The sequence below is a fragment of the Ranitomeya imitator genome, chromosome 3, assembly GCF_032444005.1.
Source record: "Ranitomeya imitator isolate aRanImi1 chromosome 3, aRanImi1.pri, whole genome shotgun sequence".
Classification (NCBI taxonomy): domain Eukaryota; kingdom Metazoa; phylum Chordata; class Amphibia; order Anura; family Dendrobatidae; genus Ranitomeya; species Ranitomeya imitator.
In genome coordinates, this window is record NC_091284.1 from 542,733,206 (window position 1) to 542,758,606 (window position 25,401).

A 25,401-nucleotide genomic window follows, 5' to 3' on the forward strand; every position below is an offset into this window, starting at 1 on the left:
CTTTTCGCCCACAAATTCTTATTTTCACAAGGGTAACAGAAGAAATTAGACCACAAAAGTTGTTGTGCAATTTCTCCTGAGTACGTCGATACTCCATATGTGGGGGTAAACCACTGTTTGGGCGCACAGCAGAGCTTCGAAGAGAAGGAGTGCCGTTTGACTTTTTCAATTCAGAATTGGCTGGAATTGAGATCGGACGCCATGTCGCGTTTGGAGAGTCCCTGATGTGCCTAAACAGTGGAAACTCCCGACAAATGATGCCATTTTGGAAACTAGACCCATTAAGGAACTTATCTAGATGTGTGGTGAGCACTTTGAACCCCCAAGTGCTTCACAGAAATTTATAAAGTAGAACCATGAAAATAAAAAAAATCCTTTTTTTCCTCAAAAATGAGTTTTTTAGCCTGCAATTCTTTATTTTCTCAAGGGTAACAGGAGACATTGGACCCCAAAATTTGTTGACCAGTTTGTCCTGAGTATGCTGATACCCCATATGTGGGGGGGGGGGGGGGCACTGTTTGGGCACACATCGGGGCTCGAAAGGGAAGGAGCGCTGCTTGGAATGCAGACTTTGATGGGATGGTCTGCGGGCGTCATGTTGCATTTGCAGAGCTCCTGATGTACCTAAACAGTAGAAACCCCCCACAAGTGACCCCATTTTGGAAACTAGACCCCCCAAAGAGCTTATCTAGATATGTGGTGAGCACTATGAACCCCCAACTGCTTCACAGACGTTTATAATGTAGAGCCATGAAAATAAAAAAAATCATATTTTTTCCACAAAAATGATCTTTTCACTCCCAAATTTTTACTTTCACAAGGGCAACAGGAGAATTTGGACCCCAAAATTTATTGTGCAATTTAAGCTGAGTAGGCCAATACCCCATATGTGGGGGGGACCACTGTTTGAGCACATGGCGGAGCTCGGAAGGGAAGGAGCGCCGTTTTGGAATGCAGACGTTGATAGAATGGTCTGCGGGTATTATGTTGCATTTGCAGAGCCCCTGATGTACATAAACCGTAGAAACCCCCCACAAGTGACTCCATTTTGGAAACTAGACCCCCCCAAGGAACATATCCAGATGTGTGGTGAGAACTTTGAATGCCCAAGTGCTTCACAGAACTTTATAATGCAGAGTCGTGAAAATAAAAAAATTTTTTTTTCCACAAAAAAGACTTTTTAGCCCCCAAATTTTTATTTTCACAAGGGTAACAAGAGAAATTGGACCCCAAAAGTTGTGGTCCAATTTTTCCTGAGTACACTGATACCCCATGTGTGGGGGGGAACATTGTTTGGGCGCACGGCAAAACTCGGAAGGGAAGGAGCGCCGTTTTGGAATGCAGACTTTGATAGAATGGTCTGCGGGCATTATGCTGCGTTTGCAGAGCCCTGATGTACCTAAGCAGTAGAAACCCCCCAGAAGTGACCCCATTTTGGAAACTAGACCTCCCCAAGGAACTTATCTAGATGTGTGGTGAGAACTTTAAATGCCCAAGTGCTAAACAGAAGTTTATAATAGAGTCGTGAAAATAAAAAATATTTTTTTTCCACAAAAAAGATTTTTTAGCCCCAAGTTTTTATTTCCACAAGGGTAACAGGAGAAATTGGACCCCAAAAGTTGTTGTCCAATTTATTCCGAGTACACTGATGCCCCATATGTGGGGGTAAACCACTGTTTGGGCGCACGGCAGAGCTCAAAAAGGAGGGAGCACCATTTGACTTTTTGAGCGCAAAATTCGCTGTCGTGTTTGGAGACCCCCTGATGTATGTACCTAAACAGTGGAAACCCCCCCAGTTCTAACTCCAGCCCTAACCCCAACACACCCCTTACCCTAATCCCAACCCGATCCATAATCCTAATCACAACCCTAACAATAATCACAACCCTAACCCCAAAACAACCCTAATTCCAACCCTAACCATAACCCTAATCAAAACCCTAAATCCAACACACTAATCCCAATACACCCCTAATCCCAACCCTAACCTTAACCCTAATCCCAAACCTAACCCTAATCCCAAACCTAACCCTAATCCCAAACGTAACCTTAATGCCAACCCTAACCCTAATACCAACCCTAATCCTAATCCCAACCCTAGCCCTAACTTTAGCCGCAACCCTAGCCCTAACTTTAGCCCCAACCCTAGCCCTAACTTTAGCCCCAACCCTAACCCTAGCCCTAACTTTAGCCCCAGCCCTAACCCTAACTTTAGCCCTAACCCTAACTTTAGCCCTAACCCTAGCCTTAGCCCAACTCCTTAGCTGCCGGCCGGCAGATCATGGCGGGCGCACTGCGCATGCGCCCGCCATTTTCTTACCGAATGAAGAAGCCGGCGGCCAGGAGGGGACGCAGGAGGACCCAGGGACACCGGAAAGTATAACAGGGTCCCCGAATCCCAATATTTCTCTGTCCTCTGATGTGCGATCACATCAGAGGACAGAGAATGACACATCGCTTTTTTTTTTTTTTTACGGCCGCAGGTAAACAGTTAATTACCGGCGATCGCAAAATGGGTTGGTAAAAACCGACCCCGATCATGTTCTTTGGGGTCTCGGGCTACCCCCGGCAGCCGAGACCCCAAAGATCTTCCGGGTGCCGGCCGGCGGGCGCACTGCGCATGCGCTCGCCATTTTTTGGCCAGAACAAGATGGCGACGCCCATCGGGAGCCACGAGGAGCATCGGGGAAGACAGGTGAGTTTCGGGGGGCGATCGGGGACCCCATTTCTTTGTCCTCTGATGTGCGATCACATCGGAGGACAGAAAAATTAAATGGGAAATCGCGTGTTTTTTGTGCGACCGCCGGTAAACGGTTAATTACCGGCGATCACAACCCGGGGGTCTGTAAAAAAACCCCCGAGTCATGTTCTCTGGGGTCTCGGCTACCCCCGGCAACCGAGACCCCAGAGAAAATCCAACTCTGGGGGGCGCTATTCACTTTTTCCACAGTGCCGTTAATTAACAGCACTGTGGTTTAAGTACCCTTAACTGCCACCGTTAAAAGGCGTATCGGCGGTCATTAAAGGGGTAATCATTTTTCTAAATGTATTGAAGCAGTTGCTAATATACAGATTCAGTGCCACATGGCCAGTTTATGGTGCCCAACCTAACATTAAATGTGTATTTTAAAGGGAACCTGTCAGGTCCCCTATGCCCTCCAATCCAACAGTGTACACCTGTGATTAAACTCCCTCCCTAATGAGCCCTGTATAACATAATTCAGTTTAATAAATGCTTTAAAAAAGCATTTATAATGTATCCGTTTGCTATGCTACTGAGGGCTTTGACTAGTGGATGGGGTGTTAGCTGCCCCAGACTAGTCAGCCCTCTTTCCATGTTATCACGCCCGTTTGCAAATCTCGCTTCATCTCTGAAGCTGGGAAGCGTTACACATGGCTGGTTAGGCAGGGAGCTAATCATACATAGGTGAATGCTGGTGGGTTGGAGAGCATGGGGACTGGACAGGTTCCCTTTAAGCCATTTCTTTGCACATTACGGTCATCAATTTATCTACTGTACATACCTTCTATTTTACCAAATATATTTTAAAGGAAAAATGTGAAAAAAGATAAAATGCAGCTTATATGATAACATTCCCCTTTTTTAAGCCCTTCAAGCCACCACAGCCTGTTTTCACCTTCATGACCAGGCCAAATTTTACAAATCTGACCAGTGTCACTTTATGAGGTAAAAACTCTGGAATGATTCAACGGCTACCACTGTTTCTGAGAATGTTTTTATCTTGGCATATTGTATTTTGTGGTAGTGGTAAAATTTGTTCGATATGACTTGCGTTTATTTGTGAAAATATCGGAAATTTGGACAAAATTTTGAAAATGTAGCAATTTTCAAACTTTTAATTTTTATGCCTTTTTAAATCAAAGATGTATGGCACCAGAATAGTCAATAAATAATATTTCCCACATGTCAAATTTACATTAGCACATTTTTTCGAAACATAATTTTTTTTGGGTTAGGAAGTCATGAGGGTTAAAAGTTGACCAGCGATTTCTCATTTTTCCAACATAATTTACTAAATCAATTTTTTTAGGGACCACATCACATTTGAAGTAACCATATGACCAAAAATAGCCAAAACTAACAACATTTTAAAATCTGCACACTTCAAGGTGCTGAAAACCACATTCAAGAAGTTTATTAACCCTTCACGTGCTGCACAGGAACTAAAGATATGTGGAAAGAAAAAGTGAAAAATTTACTTTTTCCCTCAAAAATGTTTTTAGCCTTAATTTTTGCATTTTCACAAGGGTAACAGGAGAAAATGCACCATCCAATTTGTTGTGCAATTTCTACCTAGTATGCTGATACCCAATATGAGGGAGAAAACTACTGTTTGTGCACATGGCAGGGCTCAGAAGGGAAGGAGCACCAGTTGACTTTTGGAGCGCAAAATTGTCCGGAATAATTTGCAGACACTATGTAGGGTTTGGTGAGCCCCTGATGTGCCTAAACAGTGGAAACTTCACACAAGTGACCCATTTTGTAAACTACACGCCTTTTTTATTTACATTCATCTTTTTGATTGCGTTTTATTTCACTTTTTGTTCGGCAGTATGATGAAAAAGCAAAGTTTATTTTTTTATAGTGTTCAATGAAGGGGTTAACTAGTGTGACCGTTTTATAGGGTAGGTCGTTCTGGATGTGGCAATCCCAAACTTACATTTTTAGTTTTTTTACATAAAAATACAAATTTATGGGTATAATATGACAGGGAGAAGGACTTGGGGATCCTAGTTAATGATAAACTTATCTGGAGCAGCCAGTGCCAGGCAGCAGCTGCCAAGGCAAACAGGATCATGGGGTGCATTAAAAGAGGTCTGGATACACATGATGAGAGCATTATACTGCCTCTGTACAAATCCCTAGTTAGACCGCACATGGAGTACTGTGTCCAGTTTTGGGCACCGGTGCTCAGGAAGGATATAATGGAACTAGAGAGAGTACAAAGGAGGGCAACAAAATTAATAAAGGGGATGGGAGAACTACAATACCCAGATAGATTAGCGAAATTAGGATTATTTAGTCTAGAAAAAAGACGACTGAGGGGCGATCTAATAACCATGTATAAGTATATAAGGGGACAATACAAATATCTCGCTGAGGATCTGTTTATACCAAGGAAGGTGACGGGCACAAGGGGGCATTCTTTGCGTCTGGAGGAGAGAAGGTTTTTCCACCAACATAGAAGAGGATTCTTTACTGTTAGGGCAGTGAGAATCTGGAATTGCTTGCCTGAGGAGGTGGTGATGGCGAACTCAGTCGAGGGGTTCAAGAGAGGCCTGGATGTCTTCCTGGAGCAGAACAATATTGTATCATACAATTAGGTTCTGTAGAAGGACGTAGATCTGGGGATTTATTATGATGGAATATAGGCTGAACTGGATGGACAAATGTCTTTTTTCGGCCTTACTAACTATGTTACTATGTTACTAGTATGTATACAGTGTGTATATGTATAAAGTGAAAGTCCTGTAGAGATGATATAGCAAGCTTGCTAGCCTGGTGACCCAGATGTAGTCATGACTACCTTGAGTCACCATGGCAACTATCAGACCCTCAGGCTGTGTGCACACGTAGCAGATTTTTTGCGTTTTTGTCGCGGTTTTTCGCTATAAAAATGCTACAAAACCGCAAAAATAACGCTCACATTAAGCATCCTATTTAATAGAATGCAATTCGCATTTTTTGTGCACATGCTGCGTTGTTTTCCTGAGCGGAATCGCATTCCAGAAAAAAACGCAGCATGTTCATTCTTTGTGCAGAATCGTGGGGATTGCGCACACATAGGAATGCATTGATCTGCTTACTTCCTGCATGGGGCTATGCCCACCATGCGGGAAGTAAGCAGATCATGTGCGGTTGGTACCCAGGGTGGAGGAGAGGAGACTCTCCTCCACGGACTGGGCACCATATAATTGTTAAAAAAAAAAGAATTAAAATAAAAAATAGTGATATACTCACCTTCCGATGGCCCCGTAGTCCTCCCGCCTCTCAGCAGTGCACGCGGCTGCTTCCGTTCCCATGGATGCTTTGTGTGAAGGACCTGCCATGACGTCGCGGTCACGTGACTGTGACGTCATCACAGGTCCTGCACACAAAGCATTTATAGGAACGGATGCCGCCGCGTGCATCGCTGAGGAGATCGGCTGCCTTCGGAAGGTGAGAATAACCATTTTTTTATTTTTTTTATTATTTTTAACATTATATCTGCATAGGCAGCATCAATAGTAAAAAAGTTGGTCACACTTGTCAAACACTATGTTTGACAAGTGTGACCAACCTGTCAATCAGTTTTCCAAGCGATGCTACAGATCACTTGGAAAACCCTAGCATTCTGCAAGCTAATTATGCTTGCAAAACGCTAGTTTTTAGCAGGAATACGCATGCCGATTCCGCATGCGATATACCCACGGCAGGAGTTGCAGAATTGCCGCGGAAATTTCCGCAGCAATTCTGCGACGTGTTCACTTAGCCTCAGGGTGCCGATCGAAGGGGAGATGAAGCCCCCTCCCTCTCTTCTAAGTGCTGCAATCTATATTGATCACTTCATTTAGGGGGTTAATCTCTTGGCACTGCTCCTTGCAGTGAGAGCCAGTTGTCAGCTTTTATGTCTCCTAGGCCAGGAAGTCCTCCCCTTCCATGACGTATGAGATACAGTGGGGCAAAAAAGTATTTAGTCAGTCAGCAATAGTGCAAGTTCCACCACTTAAAAAGATGAGAGACGTCTGTAATTTACATCATAGGTAGACCTCAACTATGGGAGACAAACTGAGAAAAAAAATCCAGAAAATCACATTGTCTGTTTTTTTTAACATTTTATTTGCATATTATGGTGGAAAATAAGTATTTGGTCAGAAACAAAATTTCATCTCAATACTTTGTAATATATCCTTTGTTGGCAATGACAGAGGTCAAACGTTTTCTGTAAGTCTTCACAAGGTTGCCACACACTGTTGTTGGTATGTTGGCCCATTCCTCCATGCAGATCTCCTCTAGAGCAGTGATGTTTTTGGCTTTTCGCTTGGCAACACGGACTTTCAACTCCCTCCAAAGGTTTTCTATAGGGTTGAGATCTGGAGACTGGCTAGGCCACTCCAGGACCTTGAAATGCTTCTTACGAAGCCAATCCTTCGTTGCCCTGGCGGTGTGCTTTGGATCATTGTCATGTTGAAAGACCCAGCCACGTTTCATCTTCAATGCCCTTGCTGATGGAAGGAGGTTTGCACTCAAAATCTCACGATACATGGCCCCATTCATTCTTTCATGTACCCGGATCAGTCGTCCTGGCCCCTTTGCAGAGAAACAGCCCCAAAGCATGATGTTTCCACCACCATGCTTTACAGTAGGTATGGTGTTTGATGGATGCAACTCAGTATTCTTTTTCCTCCAAACACGACAAGTTGTGTTTCTACCAAACAGTTCCAGTTTGGTTTCATCAGACCATAGGACATTCTCCCAAAACTCCTCTGGATCATCCAAATGCTCTCTAGCAAACTTCAGACGGGCCCGGACATGTACTGGCTTAAGCAGTGGGTCACGTCTGGCACTGCAGGATCTGAGTCCATGGTGGCGTAGTGTGTTACTTATGGTAGGCCTTGTTACATTGGTCCCAGCTCTCTGCAGTTCATTCACTAGGTCCCCCCGCGTGGTTCTGGGATTTTTGCTCACCGTTCTTGTGATCATTCTGACCCCACGGGGTGGGATTTTGCGTGGAGCCCCAGATCGAGGGAGATTATCAGTGGTCTTGTATGTCTTCCATTTTCTAATTATTGCTCCCATTGTTGATTTCTTCACTCCAAGCTGGTTGGCTATTGCAGATTCAGTCTTCCCAGCCTGGTGCAGGGCTACAATTTTGTTTCTGGTGTCCTTTGACAGCTCTTTGGTCTTCACCATAGTGGAGTTTGGAGTCAGACTGTTTGAGGGTGTGCACAGGTGTCTTTTTATACTGATAACAAGTTTAAACAGGTGCCATTACTACAGGTAATGAGTGGAGGAAAGAGGAGACTCTTAAAGAAGAAGTTACAGGTCTGTGAGAGCCAGAAATCTTGATTGCTTGTTTCTGACCAAATACTTATTTTCCACCATAATATGCAAAAAAAATGTTAAAAAACAGACAATGTGATTTTCTAGATTTTTTTTTCTCAGTTTGTCTCCCATAGTTGAGGTCTACCTATGATGTAAATTACAGACGCCTCTCATCTTTTTAAGTGGTGGAACTTGCACTATTGCTGACTGACTAAATACTTTTTTGCCCCACTGTACGTCCAAGGTCGTGAAGGGGTTATGACTTTTGAATTGTCAGTTATGGGATCTCCTATGGGTCTGTGTTTACATTTCTAAGATTCCCAGTCTTATATTAATATTTGCCAAAAATCCCAACTTAGGTTTAATCAGACAACCATTCAGTGTATAAGGTGTATCATCATCTATCTATATATAATTGTCTAAGGTCCACCTCCGTCTGTTACGGAAATCCCACGTCGCTGATTGGTCGCGGCCGGCTGGGCGCGACCAATCAGCGACAGGCACAGTCCGGCCGCGAATTGGCCCCTCCATACTCCCCTTCAGTCAGCGCCCACATAGCGTTTTAGCAGTCCGTTAAACGGACTGCGTTACACCGCGGCGTAACGCGGTGTAACGCAGTCCGTAAACGCTGCCATTAACCCTGTAAGTGGGACCAAAACATAAACATGTAAAATGTACATAAATATGTAAAAACATATAATGTTAAAAACAATAAAAAAACAAAAAACATTATATTCTCACCTTCCGGCGTCCGCGGCAGCCTTTCCCGCTCCTCGCGGTGCTCCGGTCCCAAGAATGCATTGCGGCAATGACCCCAGATGTTGTAGCGGTCTTGCGAGACCGCTACTGTTGTGAATTCTGTGCTCGAGCTCCCTCCTGTGGTCACAAGTGGTACTGCGGCTTCTGAGTTTCCTTCCTCAGGTGATGAGGTTAAGTCGTTGGGTGCTGCTCTATTTAACTCCACCTAGTGCTTTGATCCTGGCCTCCAGTCAATGTTCTAGTATTGGTCTTGCTTCCTCCTGGATCGTTCCTGTGGCCTGTCTTCTCTGCATAAGCTAAGTTCTGCTTGTGTTAATTTTGTTTGCTATATTTTCTGTCCAGCTTGTTTAATTGGTTTTTCTTGCTTGCTGGAAGCTCTGAGACGCAGAGGGAGCACCTCCGTACCATTAGTCGGTGCGGAGGGTCTTTTTGCCCCTCTGCGTGGTTGTTTGTAGGGTTTTGTGTTGACCGCAAATCTATCTTTCCTATCCTCGGTCTATTCAGTTAGTCGGGCCTCACTTTGCTAAATCTATTTCATCTCTGTGTTTGTATTTTCTTCTCTACTCACAGTCATTATATATGGGGGGCTGCCTTTTCCTTTGGGGTATTTCTCTGAGGCAAGGTAGGCTTATTTTTCTATCTTAGGGCTAGCTAGTTTCTCAGGCTGTGCCGAGTTGCATAGGGAGCGTTAGGCGCAATCCACGGCTGCCTCTAGTGTGGTTGGTTAGGATTAGGGATTGCGGTCAGCAGAGTTTCCACGTCTCAGAGCTTGTCCTATGTTTTTTTGGTTATTGTCAGGTCACTTTGTGTGCTCTGAACTTCAAGGTCCATTGTGGTTCTGAATTACCTATTCATAACACGCTACATCATCACAGATTATTGTCGCAAGGCATTACTGGGAACGGAGCGTCACGAGGAGCATCGCTAAAGGCCTGGGCTGGATCCGAGGGCCGCTGGAAGGTGAGTATATAACTATTTTTTATTTTAATTTTTTTTCTACAGGGATATGGTGCCCACATTGCTACATATACTACGTGGGCAGTGTTTATATACTATGTGGGCAGTGTTATATACTACGTGGGTTGTGTTATATACTGCGTGGGCTGTGTTTTACACTGCGTGGGCTGTGTTTTATACTACGTGGCTGTGCAATATACTACGTGGCTGTGTTATATACTACGTGGCTGTGTTATATACTACGTGGCTGTGTAATATACTACGTGGGCTGTGATATATACTGTGTGGGCTGTGCTATATACTATGTGGACGATGTTATATACTGCGTGGGCTGTGCTATATACTACGTGGGCTGTGTTATATACTGCATGGGCGGTGCTATATACTGCATGGGCTGTGCTATATACAACGTGACTGTTCAATATACTACGTGGCTGTGCTATATAATATGTGGCTGTGTTATATACTACGTGGCTGTGCTATATACTACGTGGCTGTGCTATATACTACGTGGGCTGTGTTATATGCTATGTGGGCTGTGAGACTCTTTCGCCCGGGGCCTTCAAAAACCTGGAGCTGGCCCTGGCTTCACTGATTGGTCGCGCCCAGCCGGCCGCGAACATTCAGCGACAGACACAGTACGGCCACGAATTGGCGCGGTATTTGAACCACGCTTCGCTAATTGGTCGCGCCCAGCCGGCCGAATCCTGTGTATTCATTGCATTATTCTGAAATCTTCATAAATAAACTACATACATATTCTAGAATACCGGATGAGTTAGAATCGGGCCACCATCTAGTATATATATAATTGTCTAAGGTCCATTTCCGTCTGTCTGTAACGGAAATCCCACGTCGCTGATTGGTCGCGCCCAGCCAGCCGCGACCAGTCAGCGACAGGCTTTACTGTTGATGCTACCTATGCAGCATCAATAGTAAAAAGATATAATGTTAAAAATAATAAAATAAAAAATCGTGCTATTTTCACCTTCCGGCGGCCCCCGATGCCTTCCCCATCCTCGCGATTCTCTCGGCAGCTCCGTTCCCAGTAATGCTTTGCGGAATGACCCCAGATGACGCAGGATCACGCGAGATCGCTACGTCATCGCGGGTTATTGCCGCAAAGCATCACTGGGAATGGACCTGGCCAGAGCATCGCTAACTCCTGGGCTGGATCCGGGGGCCGCCGGAAGGTGAGTATATAACTTTTTTATTTTAATTATTTTTCTAACAGGGATATGGTGCCCACACTGCTATATACTACATGGGCTGTGCTATATACTACATGGGCTGTACTATATACTACGTGGATTGTGCTATATACTACGTGGACTGTGCTATATACTACGTGGACTGTGCTATATACTACGTGAGCTGTGCTATATACTACGTGGCAGTGTTATATACAGTACGAAATAGCTGTGCTATATACTATGTGTGCTGTTATAGTTATATGCAATATACTATATATGTAATATACTACGTGGGCTGTGATATATACTGTGTGGGCTGTGCTATATACTATGTGGACGATGTTATATACTGCGTGGGCTGTGCTATATACTACGTGGGCTGTGTTATATACTGCATGGGCGGTGCTATATACTGCATGGGCTGTGCTATATACAACGTGACTGTTCAATATACTACGTGGCTGTGCTATATGCTATGTGGCTGTGTTATATACTACGTGGCTGTGCTATATGCTACGTTGCTGTGCTATATGCTACGTGGCTGTGCTATATGCTACGTAGGCTGTGCTATATGCTGCGTGGGCTGTGCTATATGCTACGTGGGCTTATATGCTACGTTTACGTTTACTGAACAAGTTCTGTCATACATATTCTAGAATACCTGATGCGTTAAAATCGGGCCACCATCTAGTAACAAATAAACAACAGCACATAGCCCCCAAAAAAGTGACACATACCTGAAATCTGTGTTTCAGCCTCTCTCTTCCTGTCTTCAGATTACATAGCAAAACTCTGCTGACAGATTCCCTGTGGGTTCATAATGTTCAACACATGCCTAGATGAATTCATAAAGGGGCTTATTTTCCAAAATGAGGTAATTTGTGGAGATTTCTGTTTTTGGTACCTCAGGGGCTCTGCAATCTATTCCAGCCAAATTTACACTCCAAATACCAAATGGTGCTTATCCCTTCCGAGCTCTGCCGTATGTCCAAACAGCAGTTTTTGACCACATATCGGATATTGCCATATTCAGGAGTAATTGCTTAATACATTATAGGATCCATTTTCTCCTATTAACCCTTGTGAAAATGAAAAATTTAAGTATTCATTTTATCAATCCATTTTGCCTTAATATCTGTGTAGCACTTGAAGGGTTAACAAATTTCCTAACAGCAGTTTAGAATAATTTGAGAGGGTCAGTTTTAAACTATAACCACTTCTGAGGGTTATCAATTATACAGTTGTGGCCAAAAGTATTGACACCCCTGCAATTCTGTCAGATAATACTCGGTTTCTTCATGAAAATGATTGCAAACACAAATTCCTTGTTATTATCATCTTCATTTAATTTGTCTTAAATGAAAAAAACACAAAAATAATCGTCCTAAAGCCAAATTGGATATAATTCCACACCAAACATAAAAAAGGGGGTGGACAAAAGTATTGGCACTGTTCGAAAAATCATGTGATGCTTCTCTAATTTGTGTAATTAGCAGCACCTGTAACTTACCTGTGACACCTAATGGGTGTTGGCAATAACTAAATCACACTTGCAGCCAATTGATATGGGTTAAAGTTCACTCAACCTCTGTCCTGTGTCCTTGTGTGTACCACAGTGAGCATGAAGAAAAGAAAGAAGACCAAAGAACTGTCTGAGGACTTGAGAAACCAAATTGTGAGGAAGCATGAGCAATCTCAAGGCTACAAGTCCATCTCCAAATACCTGAATGTTCCTGTGTCTACCGTGCACAGTGTCATCAAGAAGTTTAAAGCCCATGGCACTGTGGCTAACCTCCCTAGATGTGGACGGAAAAGAAAAAACAAGAGATTTCAACGCAAGATTGTGCGAATGTTGGATAAAGAACCTCGACTAACATCCAAACAAGTTCAAGCTGCCCTGCAGTCCGAGGGTACAACAGTATCAACCCATACTATCCGTCGGCGTCTGAATGAAAAAGGACTGTATGGTAGGAGACCCAGGAAGACCCCACTTCTTACCCCGAGACATAAAAAAGCCAGGCTGGAGTTTGCCAAAACTTACCTGAAAAAGCCTAAAACGTTTTGGAAGAATGTTCTCTGGTCAGATGAGGCAAAAGTAGAGCTTTTTGGACAAAGGCATCAACATAGAGTTTACAGGAGAAAAAAAGAGGCATTCAAAGAAAAGAACACGATCCCTACAGTCAAACATGGTGGAGGTTCCCTGATGTTTTGGGGTTGCTTTGCTGCCTCTGGCACTGGACTGCTTGACCGTGTGCATGGCATTATGAAGTCTGAAGACTACCAACAAATTTTGCAGCATAATGTAGGGCCCAGTGTGAGAAAGCTGGGTCTCCCTCAGAGGTCATGGGTCTTCCAGCAGGACAATGACCCAAAACACACTTCAAAAAGCACTAGAAAATGGTTTGAGATAAAGCACTGGAGACTTCTAAGGTGGCCAGCAATGAGTCCAGGCCTGAATCCCATAGAACACCTGTGGAGAGATCTATAAATGGCAGTTTGGAGAAGGCACCCTTCAAATATCAGGGACCTGGAGTAGTTTGCCAAAGAAGAATGGTCTAAAATTCCAGCAGAGCATTGTAAGAAACTCATTGATGGTTACCAGAAGCGGTTGGTCGCAGTTATTTTGGCTAAAGGTTGTGCAACCAAGTATTAGGCTGAGGGTGCCAATACTTTTGTCTGGCCCATTTTTGGAGTTTTGTGTGAAATGATCAATGTTTTACTTTTTGCTTCATTTTCTTTTGTGTTTTTTTCATTTAAGACAAATTTAAATGAATATAATAATACCAAAGAATTTGTGATTGCAATCATTTTCAGGAAGAAACTGAGTATTATCTGACAGAATTGTAGGGGTGTCAATACAATTGAATTTGTAAATTTCCTTCGAAAAAAAAAAAATCAAAAAATTTAGCAACAAGTTAACCTTTTTACCCCCCAAGGTGGTTTGCACATTAAACACCAGGACAATTTTTACAATTCTGACCAGTGTCCCTTTATGAGAGAATAACTCTGGAACGCTTCAAGGGATCCCAGTGATTCTGAGACATATTGTACTTCATGACAGTGGTACAATTTATTTGTATGACTTGCGTTTGTTTGTGAAAAAACTGAAATTTGTAGAAAATTTTAGCAATTTTCAAACTTTGAATTCTTTATACCCTTAAATCAGAGGGATATGTCACACAAAATAGTTAATAAATTACATTTCCCAGATGTCTACTTTACATCAGCACAATTTTTTTTAAACACAATTATTTTTTGTTATAAAGTTGTAAGGGTTAAAAGTTGACCAGTGATTTCTCATGTTTAAATCAAAATTTACAAAATCATTTTTTTTACGGACCACATCATATTTGACGTTACTTTGATGGGTCTACATGACAGAAAATCCCAAAAGTGACACCATTCTAAAAACTGCACCCTTCAAGGTGGTACAGTCTGAAGCATTTTTTTATACACAGGCCAGGTTTGTCGGGGCAGGTGTTGCATTGATAAGTGATGTCTTTGCATATCCCCTCTGTAACACACTTGGCAACTCTCTTGCGACCTCCCCTGGTCAGTGTTGGCCTGGTACGATACGAGCACCTTCAGTTCTGCAAGTACTGGGGTCATGCTCCTTCTTGATCTCTAAAGATTAGGGCCTTGAACACTACTTCCTGGAACTGAAAGTATGATATACCGGTCTGGCCTGCAAATCGTGATAGCACAAAAGGGTTGTACATTGCCATCTGTACGATGTGCACAGCCAGCTTCTTGTACCACACCTTGGCCTTTCTCATGGCATACTTCGGCTGGAGGACTTGATCAGCAAGATCAATTCCCCTCATGTTCTTATTGTACCCCAGTACACAGTCTGGTTTGCAGACCTGTGAAGAGGTACCTCGTACAGAGCTAGAGTTGCTGTCGTCACCATGTATGGTGGTCAAGAAGAGGGCATCCTTTTTGTACTTAACCACCAGCATGTTATTGCTACTTTGGGCTCTGCTCTCACTCTTCCTGAGCATCTGACCTACTAGCGTTTTAGGGAGGCCTGTGTGAGTTTTGCAGACAGCACCGAAGGCTGCGGTACCCCCCTCAGAGAGGGACTTGAAGAGTGGGATGTTGGTAGAAAAGTTGTCTACGTAGCGGTGATAGCCTTGATCCAGCAGTGGGTGCACCAAATCCCACACAATTTTTCCACTCACATCCAGTACAGGGGGGCATTCAGGGGGTTCAATCCGGGAGTCCTTCCCTTCATAAACGCTAAACTTTTGGGTGTACCCTTAGGTACTCTTACACAATTTGTGCAGCTTAATTCCATACCTGGTCCTCTTACTGGGCAGTTACTGCCAGAATATGAGTCTCCTCTTGAAATGGATTAAGGACTCATCCACGCAAATGTCCCTTTGGGGCATGCACACCTCAGCAAACTTGTTGCTGAAGTGCTCAATTACCGACCAAACTTTAAAAAGACTTTCAAAGTCGGGGTCACCTCGGAGAGGATACCGTGCATTATCTTTATAATGCAAAAATATTTAGAATTGAGAGTCCTCAGTGGTTGATACCTTTTAATGGCTAACTGAAAAGATGGTAACAAATTGCAAGCTTTCGAGACTACATACGTCTCTTCATCAGGCAAAGACTAAAGCAAATTCTGAAGAATCACATATTTATGCACAACATAGTATAGAAAAAAAAAGGGAAAAACCATGGATAAGCCAGGTGAGATGAAGCAGAATTACCATGGGTGATAAACAGTTACGTCCATAAATATTGGGCCAATTCTGGACGTAACTGTTTATCACCCATGGTAATTCTGCTTCATGTCACCTGGCTTAACCATGGTTTTTCCCTTTTTTTTTTTTCTATACTATATTGTGCATAAATATGTGATTCTTCAGAATTTGCTTTAGTCTTTTCCTGATGAAGAGACGTATGTAGTCTCGAAAGCTTGCAATTTGTTACCATCTTTTCAGTTAGCCATTAAAAGGTATCAACCACTGAGGACTCTCAATTCTAAATATTTTTCTATCTACTGGCTAACACGGTACCAAGATATATTTCTTTCCTTTATAATGCAAGTATTTTTGGATGGCCTCAAAATATTTACAGGTCATGGGCCATTCAGAACACTGGAGTATTATACAAAACGTCAACACTCCAATATTGCCAAAGTTCTGGCTTCTTCAGTAGCCCCATGTGAAGAACTAGGCCCCAAAACATCATCATTTCTACTGCGTCTACAGGAGTCCAGTTAGAATATGATGACGGGCTGTTTTGTGACAAAAATTGCTGGGCGTACAATTTTGTTTGGTCCACAAGTCTTATTTCTGTGAGTACAGTGGTGTCAAATTTGATTCCTGATTGCGCCAGAAAATCAGTGGCACTGTCTTCGGGGGTTGGGGGGTGAGGTCCATACTGGGTCAATAATGGTGGGCTCAGGTGCAGTTTCTGTCCTGACGAGTCAGTGTCTGAGGCAAGGAAAGTGTATGCCTCCTCCGCTGAATACCGTGTTTGGGACAAGTGGGGCATTTTTTTTTTACTTGTGTGATGTCTGTGTGAGTACCAAAATTTATTTGTGTGTGTGAGTGCTTGGTGTAAACTTTTATCTTTTTTCTAAATAAAAAAAGCAGCAACTGGAGGCCGGTCAGTGATGTGTGTCAGTGGTAAGCACTCTACTGCTGTAGGACGGATGCACAGATGTGGTGCAAAAAAAGGAATGGGAAAAAAAATGTATTGCCAAAAAAAGGGGCAGGTGCTAATCAGTGGCATACATCTGATCAGCGGCTTGGTGGCTGTAGGACTCACGCATGGAGTGGTGCAAGAGGGGGGGGAGAGCGAGAGAGAAAAAATAGTGGGAAAAAAAAGTTGTGGAAAACAGCGAGCACGAGTGCGGACCAGTGATTTGTGTCACTGATCAATGCTCGGCGGCTGCTGGATGCACACAGGGAGGTGGTGCAAAGGAGAGGGGGGGAATGGACAGGGACAAGAAAAGACCTGGAAAACAGTGAGCATAGACATAGATCAATAATTTGCTTCACTGATCAGCGCTCGGCTACTGCAGGACGCACGACAAAGAAAAAAAAACTGCCAAAAATCAAGCGATCAAGCACTGATCAGCGCTCGGCTGAACAGTAGATCCTGTCAAGGATCAGGAACTCTTCTTTTTTCAGCAGGAACAGGATAACGGGCAGCAGCAGCAGAATCTCTGATGTCACTGGCTGCTGTGGCACCACAAGGCCCAGCACGGATGGACAGTTTCCATCCTGTGCAAATCCAAAGCTTCTGTGCACTCTGATTTGTGCAATCGATGTCGTCGTCGATCACACCAATCAGAGCTGGCCCTTGTGATCCTGGCATTGCCAGGCACCAGCTTATGCTCTTATTGCACCGATCCTAGGCTGGACATTAGTGTTTCAGGCAATCTGACTGAAACACTGAGAAACTCTTTGATTGGCTATTCAGAATTGAATAGCCAATCACAGCTATCATAGTTGTGTGGGATGTCTCTACTCTTCCAGGATGACAACTCCATGTGCCCTGTTCCAAGATGGCACCTGAATTTGAATGTTAGCACCACCTTTTTGCTTTAATGACTGCTTTGCACACTCTTGGCATTTTTTTGATGAGCTTCAAGAGGTAGTCACCGGGAATGGTTTTCACTTCACAGGTGTGCCCTGTAAGGTTTAATAAGTGGGATTGCTTGCCTTGTAAATGGTGTTGAGACCATCAGTTGTGTTGTGCAGAAGTCTGGTCGATACACAGCTGATAATCCTACTGAATAGACTGCTAGAATTTGTCTTATGGCAAGAAAAAAGCAGCTAAGTAAAGAAAAACGAGTGGCCATCATTACTTTAAGAAATGAAGGTCAGTCAGTCCGAAAAATTGGGAAAACTTTGAAAGTGTCCCCAAGTGCAGTGGCAAAAACCATCAAGCCCTACAAAGAAACTGGCTCACATGAGGACCGCCTCAGGAAAGGAAGACCAAGATTCACCTCTGCTTCTGAGGATAAGTTTATCCAAGTCACCAGTCTCAGATATCGCAGGTTAACAGCAGCTCAGATTAGAGACCAGGTCAATGCCACACAGAGTTCTAGCAGCAGACACATCTCTACAACAACTGTTAAGAGGAGACTTTGTGCAGCAGGCCTTCATGGTAAAATAGCTGCTAGGAAACCACTGCTAAGGACAGGCAACGGTTTGGGCTAAAGAACACAAGGAATGGACATTAGACCAGTGGAAATCTGTGCTTTGGTCTGATGAGTCCAAATTTGAGATCTTTGGTTCCAACCACCGTGTCTTTGTGCGACGCAGAAAAGGTGAACGGATGGACTCTACATGCCTGGTTCCCACCGTGAAGCACGGAGGAGGAGGTGTGATGGTATGGGGATGCTTTGCTGGTGACACTGTTGGGGATTTATTCAAAATTGAAGGCATACTGAACCAGCATAGCTACCACAGCATCTTGCAGCGGCATGCTATTCCATCCGGTTTGCGTTTAGTTGAACCATCATTTATGTTTCAACAGGATAATGACCCCAAACACACCTCCAGGCTGTGTAAGGGCTATTTGACCAAGAAGGAGAGTGATGGGGTGCTACATCTGATGACCTGACTTCCACAGTCACCAGACCTGAACCCAATCTAGATGGTTTGGGGTGAACTGGACCGCAGAGTGAAGGCAAAAGGGCCAACAAGTGCTAAGCATCTCTGGGAACTCCTTCAATATAGTTGGAATACCATTCCAGGTGACTACCTCTTGAAGCTCATCAAGAGAATGCCAAGAGTGTGCAAAGCAGTCATCAAAGCAAAAGGTGGCTACTTTGAAGAACCTAGAATATAAGACATAATTTCAGTTGTTTCACACTTTTTTGTTAAGTATATAATTCCACATGTGGTAATTCATAGTTTGATGCCTTCAGTGTGAATGTACAATTTTCATGGTCATGAAAATACAGAAAAATCTTTAAATGAGAAGGTGTGTCCAAACTTTTGGTCTGTACTGTAAAGCACAATGTGTTATGAAAAACAGTCTCAGAATCACCAGGATGTATAGAAGTGTTCCAGAGTTATTACCACATAAAGTAGCAATGGTCAGATTTGAAAAAATGGGGCGTGGTCATCAAAGGGAATCTGTTAATAGGATCAACCCTCTAACCTGTCTTTATTGGAATCCAGGTCATAGAAAGCTGAATAAAATTATACGTTGATATCTGAGATCCAATGTCTCATTCCAGAGAAATCCACATTCTCTTATATGTAAGTGACCTCTTCCAGGCTATGGGCCGGACACTGATATCTAACTATATGGATGACCAATTTCAGAACACAAGGAAACAGTTCTCCTAGAGTTCCCAGGGGAGCAGGGTGCTGATTACAGCTCCTCTGCTCCTGGCCTGAGTGGCTCCGAGATCAATTGCATGCGCATCCGACAGAAGTGAATATAATTGAGTGCAGGGAGGGAACAACGGTCAGGGTGCAGGCAGAGAGAGGGGTGAGCGGTGTCGGTGACTGACACTGCTTCCCTGTTTGACTGCGCTTCAGCCATCACTGTGCTCAATGCCTGCGACTATTGAAAGGCATTCAGCAATGTCCACTTTTTCCCCCAAAAGTGCTCCTCCCTCGGAGAGGCAGAAGGTAATGCCCTACGCTGCCATTGTTGCATCAGTTTTGTATAACATATGATCGTATATTAATATTTTACAGAATATTCTTTGTGTTTGATAGACTTTGAGCGTTACTGAGCAGCTGGATGCAGGAATCCGATACCTGGATCTCCGAATAGCTCACAGGCCTGATGTCTTCTCGAATCTGTACTTTGTACATGGCCTTTATACATCCCGGACTGTGGAAGTAAGGCAGACTGCAGTTCTTCATATTTGTTCCTGCATCTCAGTCTTTTCACTTTACATACATAGGCCCTGGTTCATTAAAGTGTTCACGCCAGAAATCTGCCAAAGAAATCAGGGTTAATTGGTCTGCACGCTAAATAAAATGGAGGTGCTAGAGGAGTGGGTTGTAGTCCCGGTATATGGAAAAGAATGCCCACCGCACTCTCATAGTTGATATATTCAAGATTCTTTATTGATTGGTACACATCAAAAAATCATGAACCAGTTGAAAACAGGTTAGCGTCAAAATAAGGAAGACGTTTCTACCCGTCCCGGGTCTTTATCGCAAGGTCGCAGTATATCTGAATCACTGAAATACAGCATATGGAAGCATGAGCTTGTTATATAGGGATAGCTTAGAACAGGTCATCCGTCTGGGGAAACAGAAGAGAGTACCGCATGCACATCCCGTGCCCTTGCAGTGTCACAAACCCCTTCTTATTTTGTCGCTAATCTGTTTTCACCTGGTTTATGCTTTTTTGTTGTGTACCAATCAATAAAGTATCTTGAATATATATCGACTTTGAGAGTGCGGTGGACATTCCCTTTACAGAAATCTGCCGAAAACACTGTAAAAAAAAATCACTACATTATAGCGCAATGGCAGAGCGCCTTTTCACGCTAGCTGCGCCAAAGTGAACAGAGCTGGAACGCAACGAACATGGGTCAGTGAAATATTTTACCTCATAAAATAAATCCACTGTGATCCCCTGCTGTAATGTCAGTATTGTTTTTGCTTCCTCTCCTGCCCAGGAGATGTGGTATGCTCTGTACACGATGAGACACAGTCAATTTTTAAACTAAACTTTCGTTCGTGGGAAAACCCCTTTAATGTCACCGGCTTCCTCTGCCTGCAGACACGTCGTGCATCTGCCGCCGGGATCAGCTGAATGATTCACTGCACCTGTGAGAAATTCGCGCAGGCGCAGTAAATCAGACCGCCTCCATCTTTGTGCAGACAGATAGCGGCGGTCACATTAAAACTGTGCATGCGCTCCTCCTGTACAAAGATGGCAGCAGTTTATCATTCGGCTGATCCCGGTGGCGGCGTGTTCGCGATGGTGTTCCGCTGGTGGTACTGGGCAAGAGGCTGCGTGAGTGTGTGTGTGTGGTGCGTATGGCGTATAGAGAGTGTGTGTGTGTGTGGTGCGACGGTGTTCCGCTGGTGGCACATGCAATAGGTTGGTACCAGCAGCAGTTTCCATATTAAGACACCCATCACTTCGGTTTCAGAACAGGAAATGAAAACATTACAAGGCAATTATATAAATAGATGCCCCATATAATGCTGCACAAAGGATAATGATGCCCCATAAGATGCTCCATACAAAAATATGCCCCATATAATGCTGCACAAAGGTTAATGATGGCCCCATAAGATGCTCCATATTAAAATATGCCCCATATAATGCTGCGTAAAGGTTAGTGATGGCCCCATAAGATGCTCCATATTAAAATATGCTCCATATAATGCTGCTGAGATTAAAAAAAAAATATATGACATACTCACCTCTCGTCCCTGCAGTGTTACTCACCCTCCTGGCGCTGCATATCAGTCCTTGCATCTCGGGCACCAGCATCTCTCTTCCTTCCTGTGCTGAGCGGTCAGTGATACCGCTCATTAAAGTAATAAATATGCACTCCATGCCTATCGGAGTGGAGACGTGTGCATATTCATTACTTTAATGAGCGGTACCATGTGACCACTCAGCACAGGAAGGAAAACAGGAAGAGAGATGCCGACGCCCGAGATGCAGGGACTAATATGCAGCACCAGGAGGGTGAGTATGATGTCTTCTGCTCCCCCACCTCCCCGACCGCAATGACTCGTGTATAAGCCGAGAGGGGCGTTTTCAGCACAAAAAAAGTGCTGAAAATCTCGGCTTATACACGAGTATATACGGTAAGCTGCTTTGTTTTTGATACTTTACAGTATTTAGCTTTCAGCATCTAATGCAATTCTATGTGGAAAATCCGCACATAAAACTTTGAAATACGCACCGCAAAAAAAGCACAGGGCATGAGATTTTTCTAAATCTCATCTACTTTGCTGAAACTTTTAGACCCCTGAGTATTTGACGCAGCATATATTCACTGTGCCAGAAACACATTGTGGGAACTTAAAGTAAAATAAGAAAATATAAACGACTGTGCATTAAACAAAGTTAATTTACTGTATATATTCTTTTCTAGCACACACTACAGGAGATGGCCGACTGGTTACAGCGGAATCCTCGAGAAGTCCTCATCCTGGGGTGCGATAATCTACAGTCCATGTCCCCAGAGCATCATGTGTATTTAATTAACGCCATACACAGGATATTTGGACTCAAACTATGCCCTAAGCATGTAAGTACATGAAATCTAATCCTAGACTTGTATGTGTTCTGGTATGGAGCTTCACTGCTAAAAGCCTGGGTAGAATGTAGTAAAGTATAATAAGGAGAAACATATTGGGTTTATTTCTTAAGCCAAAATTCAGATTTTAGTGATGGAAAATAGGCAAGTGTGAGTGTGGATCAATGCTGCTAGTACATTTTTGCAACCAAGTTACGAGTGCAGTACCTTGACTTTGTGCAGAATAAATTTAGATCACCAACATATATGCAGGTTTTCTGCTATATAAACTGATAGCAGCATGATGTAGGAACAGAGACCCTGATTCCAGTAATGTACATCACTTAAATCACACTCTTAGACGCACCCTTGACCAAGTAGCTCCCCTCACCCTCAGAACCTCCTAACACAGAGTGAAACAGCCCTGGCTCACATCGCAAACCCGATTTCTCCAGCGATGCTCTAGGTGTGCTGAACGCTTATGGAGGAAAACACGCACACCAGAAGACTTCATACACTTCAAATTTATGTTAAGGACCTATAATTCTGCCCTTCACCTCGCCAAACAGACCTACTTCACCACCCTGATCTCACTATCCAATAACCCCAAGAAACTTTTCGACACCTTTCACTCCCTCCTCAGGCCAAAAGCACAAGCCCCTATCACAGACATTTGTGCTGATAACCTTGCCTCCCACTTTATAGAGAAAATAGACAATATCCGTCAGGAAATCCGCTCCCAATCACCAAGTTCAGTGACTCCCATCCCTCCCTGCATTTCCCCTGGCTCACTCTCCACATTCGATCCCATCACAGAAGAAGTAGTCTCCAGGCTCCTGTCCTCTTCTCGTCTGACCCCATTCCCTCACATCTCCTCCAGTCTCTCTCTCCAGTCGTCACAACTCACCTAACTACAATCTTTAATCTCTCCCTCTCCTCTGGCATTTTCCCCTCCTCCTTCAAACAATCTATCATTACTCCATTACTAAAGAAACCCACCCTCGACCCATCCTGCACAAACAACTACAGACCAGTCTCCAATCTCCCCTTCATCTCTAAACTCTTGGAGCGACTGATATACTCCCGCCTTACCCGTTACCTCTCCACTCACTCCCTCCTAGACCCTTCACAGTCCGGTTTCCGCCCCCTACATTCGACAGAAACTGCACTCATCAAAGTGACCAATGACCTTCTGACAGCAAAACGTAACGGTGACCACTCTCTGCTCATTCTTCTCGACCTTTCTGCAGCTTTCGACACAGTTGACCACCCTCTCCTACTCTCTAGCCTCCAGTCACTTGGCATTAAGGACACTGCTCTCTCCTGGTTCTCCTCCTATCTTTCTGACCGCTCCTTCAGTGTTCTGTTCTCTGGTCCACTTCATCTCCTCTTCCTCTCACTGTCGGGGTACCTCAGGGCTCAGTTCTTGGCTCCCTTCTCTTCTCTCTCTACACGGCCCCAATTGGACAGACCATCAGCAGATTTGGCTTTCAGTACCATCTTTATGCCGATGACACACAACTATACACATCCTCCCCTGACCTTACCCCCGCTGTACTACAGAACGCCACTGACTGTCTGTCTGCAGTCTCCAACATCATGTCTGCTCTCTATCTGAAACTCAACCTCTCCAAAACTGAATTTCTTCTGCTCCCGCCATCAACTAACCTCCCTAAATCTGACATTTCCCTCTCCGTGGGTGGCACCATAATAACACCACGGCAGCAGGCGCGCTGTCTGGGTGTTAGATTTGACTCCGATCTCTCCTTCACCTCCCATATACAATCTCTTGCCCGCTCGTGTTGCTTACACCTAAAGAACATCTCTAGAATCCGCCCTTTTCTCACCAGGGAAACAACAAAAACCCTCACTGTCGCCCTGATCCACTCCCGCCTGGACTACTGTAAAGCTCTACTAATTGGCCTCCCCCTTACTCGACTTTCCCCTCTCCAGTCTATCCTTAATGCAGCAGCCAGGGTCGTCCATCTGGCTAATCGTTACTCGGACTCGTCCGCTCTTCGCCAGTCGTTACACTGGCTGCCCATTCATTACAGGATACAATTCAAAGTACTTGTTCTCACCCACAAAGCTCTCCACAGTGCGGCACCCCCATACATCTCCTCCCTCATCTCTGTCTATCGGCCTAACCGACCGCTGCGCTCTGCAAATGACTTTCGACTAACCTCTGCACTAATCCGTACCTCCCACTCCCGACTCCAAGACTTCTCCCGTGCTGCGCCAATCCTCTGGAATGCTCTACCCCAACGGGGGTGGTATGTTCTTCTATCCCAGGCTATAATTCAACACGGTATGTATATATGTATTTCAGCGGTTCTCGTACCTTACACTTGTTGGGACTCAGTGCCCCTGATTATAGACGTAGGAACTGTTTTGATGTTTATTCATACATACTCCGTATTGTGATACACACTATGCGGGGTTATTTATCTATATATTATATGGGTGTTGTGATATAGAGCTGCCTTCCCCCGTCCCATGTTTCGTGCTGTGGATGTGCACGGTGATCGTTTTTCGCTGTTGTTTAGCACCTTATTTCTATCTTTATTATGCTTTTATTCAATAAAGTTTATATTCTGTATATTGGACCTTTTGACTGTTGTTTCTTTAGTGTGTTTTTCATATATTATGCAGTTGTGTCCTATATGGTTCTCATTTAGTCCCATTACACTATATATATCAGTATTTTGATGGTGATTATGTGGGGGACTGTGCTGTATCCCACTATACTGGTTTTCCCAAGATATTAGGACCATCCACAATTTGCATAGTTTTAGGCACTCGCATTTGTTCAGAGCGGCCTATCACATTCAGTAATCAGTCATTTTATGTTTGTGTGTGTAGCCCATTCACTATCTCCATCTATCCCCCACCCCCTGAAGATGGCTGGACCATCATTGTAAATACATCATTGCAAATACACACCTGTACTTTGTATCTCCCCCACCTCATTGTAGATTGTAAGCTCTCACGAGCAGGGTCATTTTATTTAGCTTTAATTATTGTATTGTTAACATTGTTACTGTTTGTGTTTGAAACTGTTAAACTGTAAAGCGCTGCGGAATATGTTGGCGCTATATAACTAAAGATTATTATTATTATTAATAATAATAATAATGTGTCACTTGCTGGACTGCATACTATTGTTTTGACATCACAGTTTTCTCTGCAGCAAATCTAGCCGTACTCCGCATACTGAGCCCTGTATAACCTCGCCCACACCT

General features: G+C 43.9%; 1 protein-coding gene across 3 annotated transcripts in view; it reads left to right on the forward strand.

Annotated features, from left to right (window-relative positions):
* PLCXD1 (phosphatidylinositol specific phospholipase C X domain containing 1) overlaps positions 1 to 25,401 on the forward strand; it is a 68,518-nt gene that overhangs the window by 26,664 nt on the left and 16,453 nt on the right. For all 3 annotated transcript variants that reach the window (XM_069757859.1, XM_069757862.1, XM_069757861.1), the window contains exons 4-5: positions 19,659 to 19,784; positions 22,016 to 22,171. In XM_069757859.1, the coding sequence (XP_069613960.1) occupies positions 19,659 to 19,784; positions 22,016 to 22,171 (282 nt within the window). The remainder of the gene's footprint in view (positions 1 to 19,658; positions 19,785 to 22,015; positions 22,172 to 25,401) is intronic.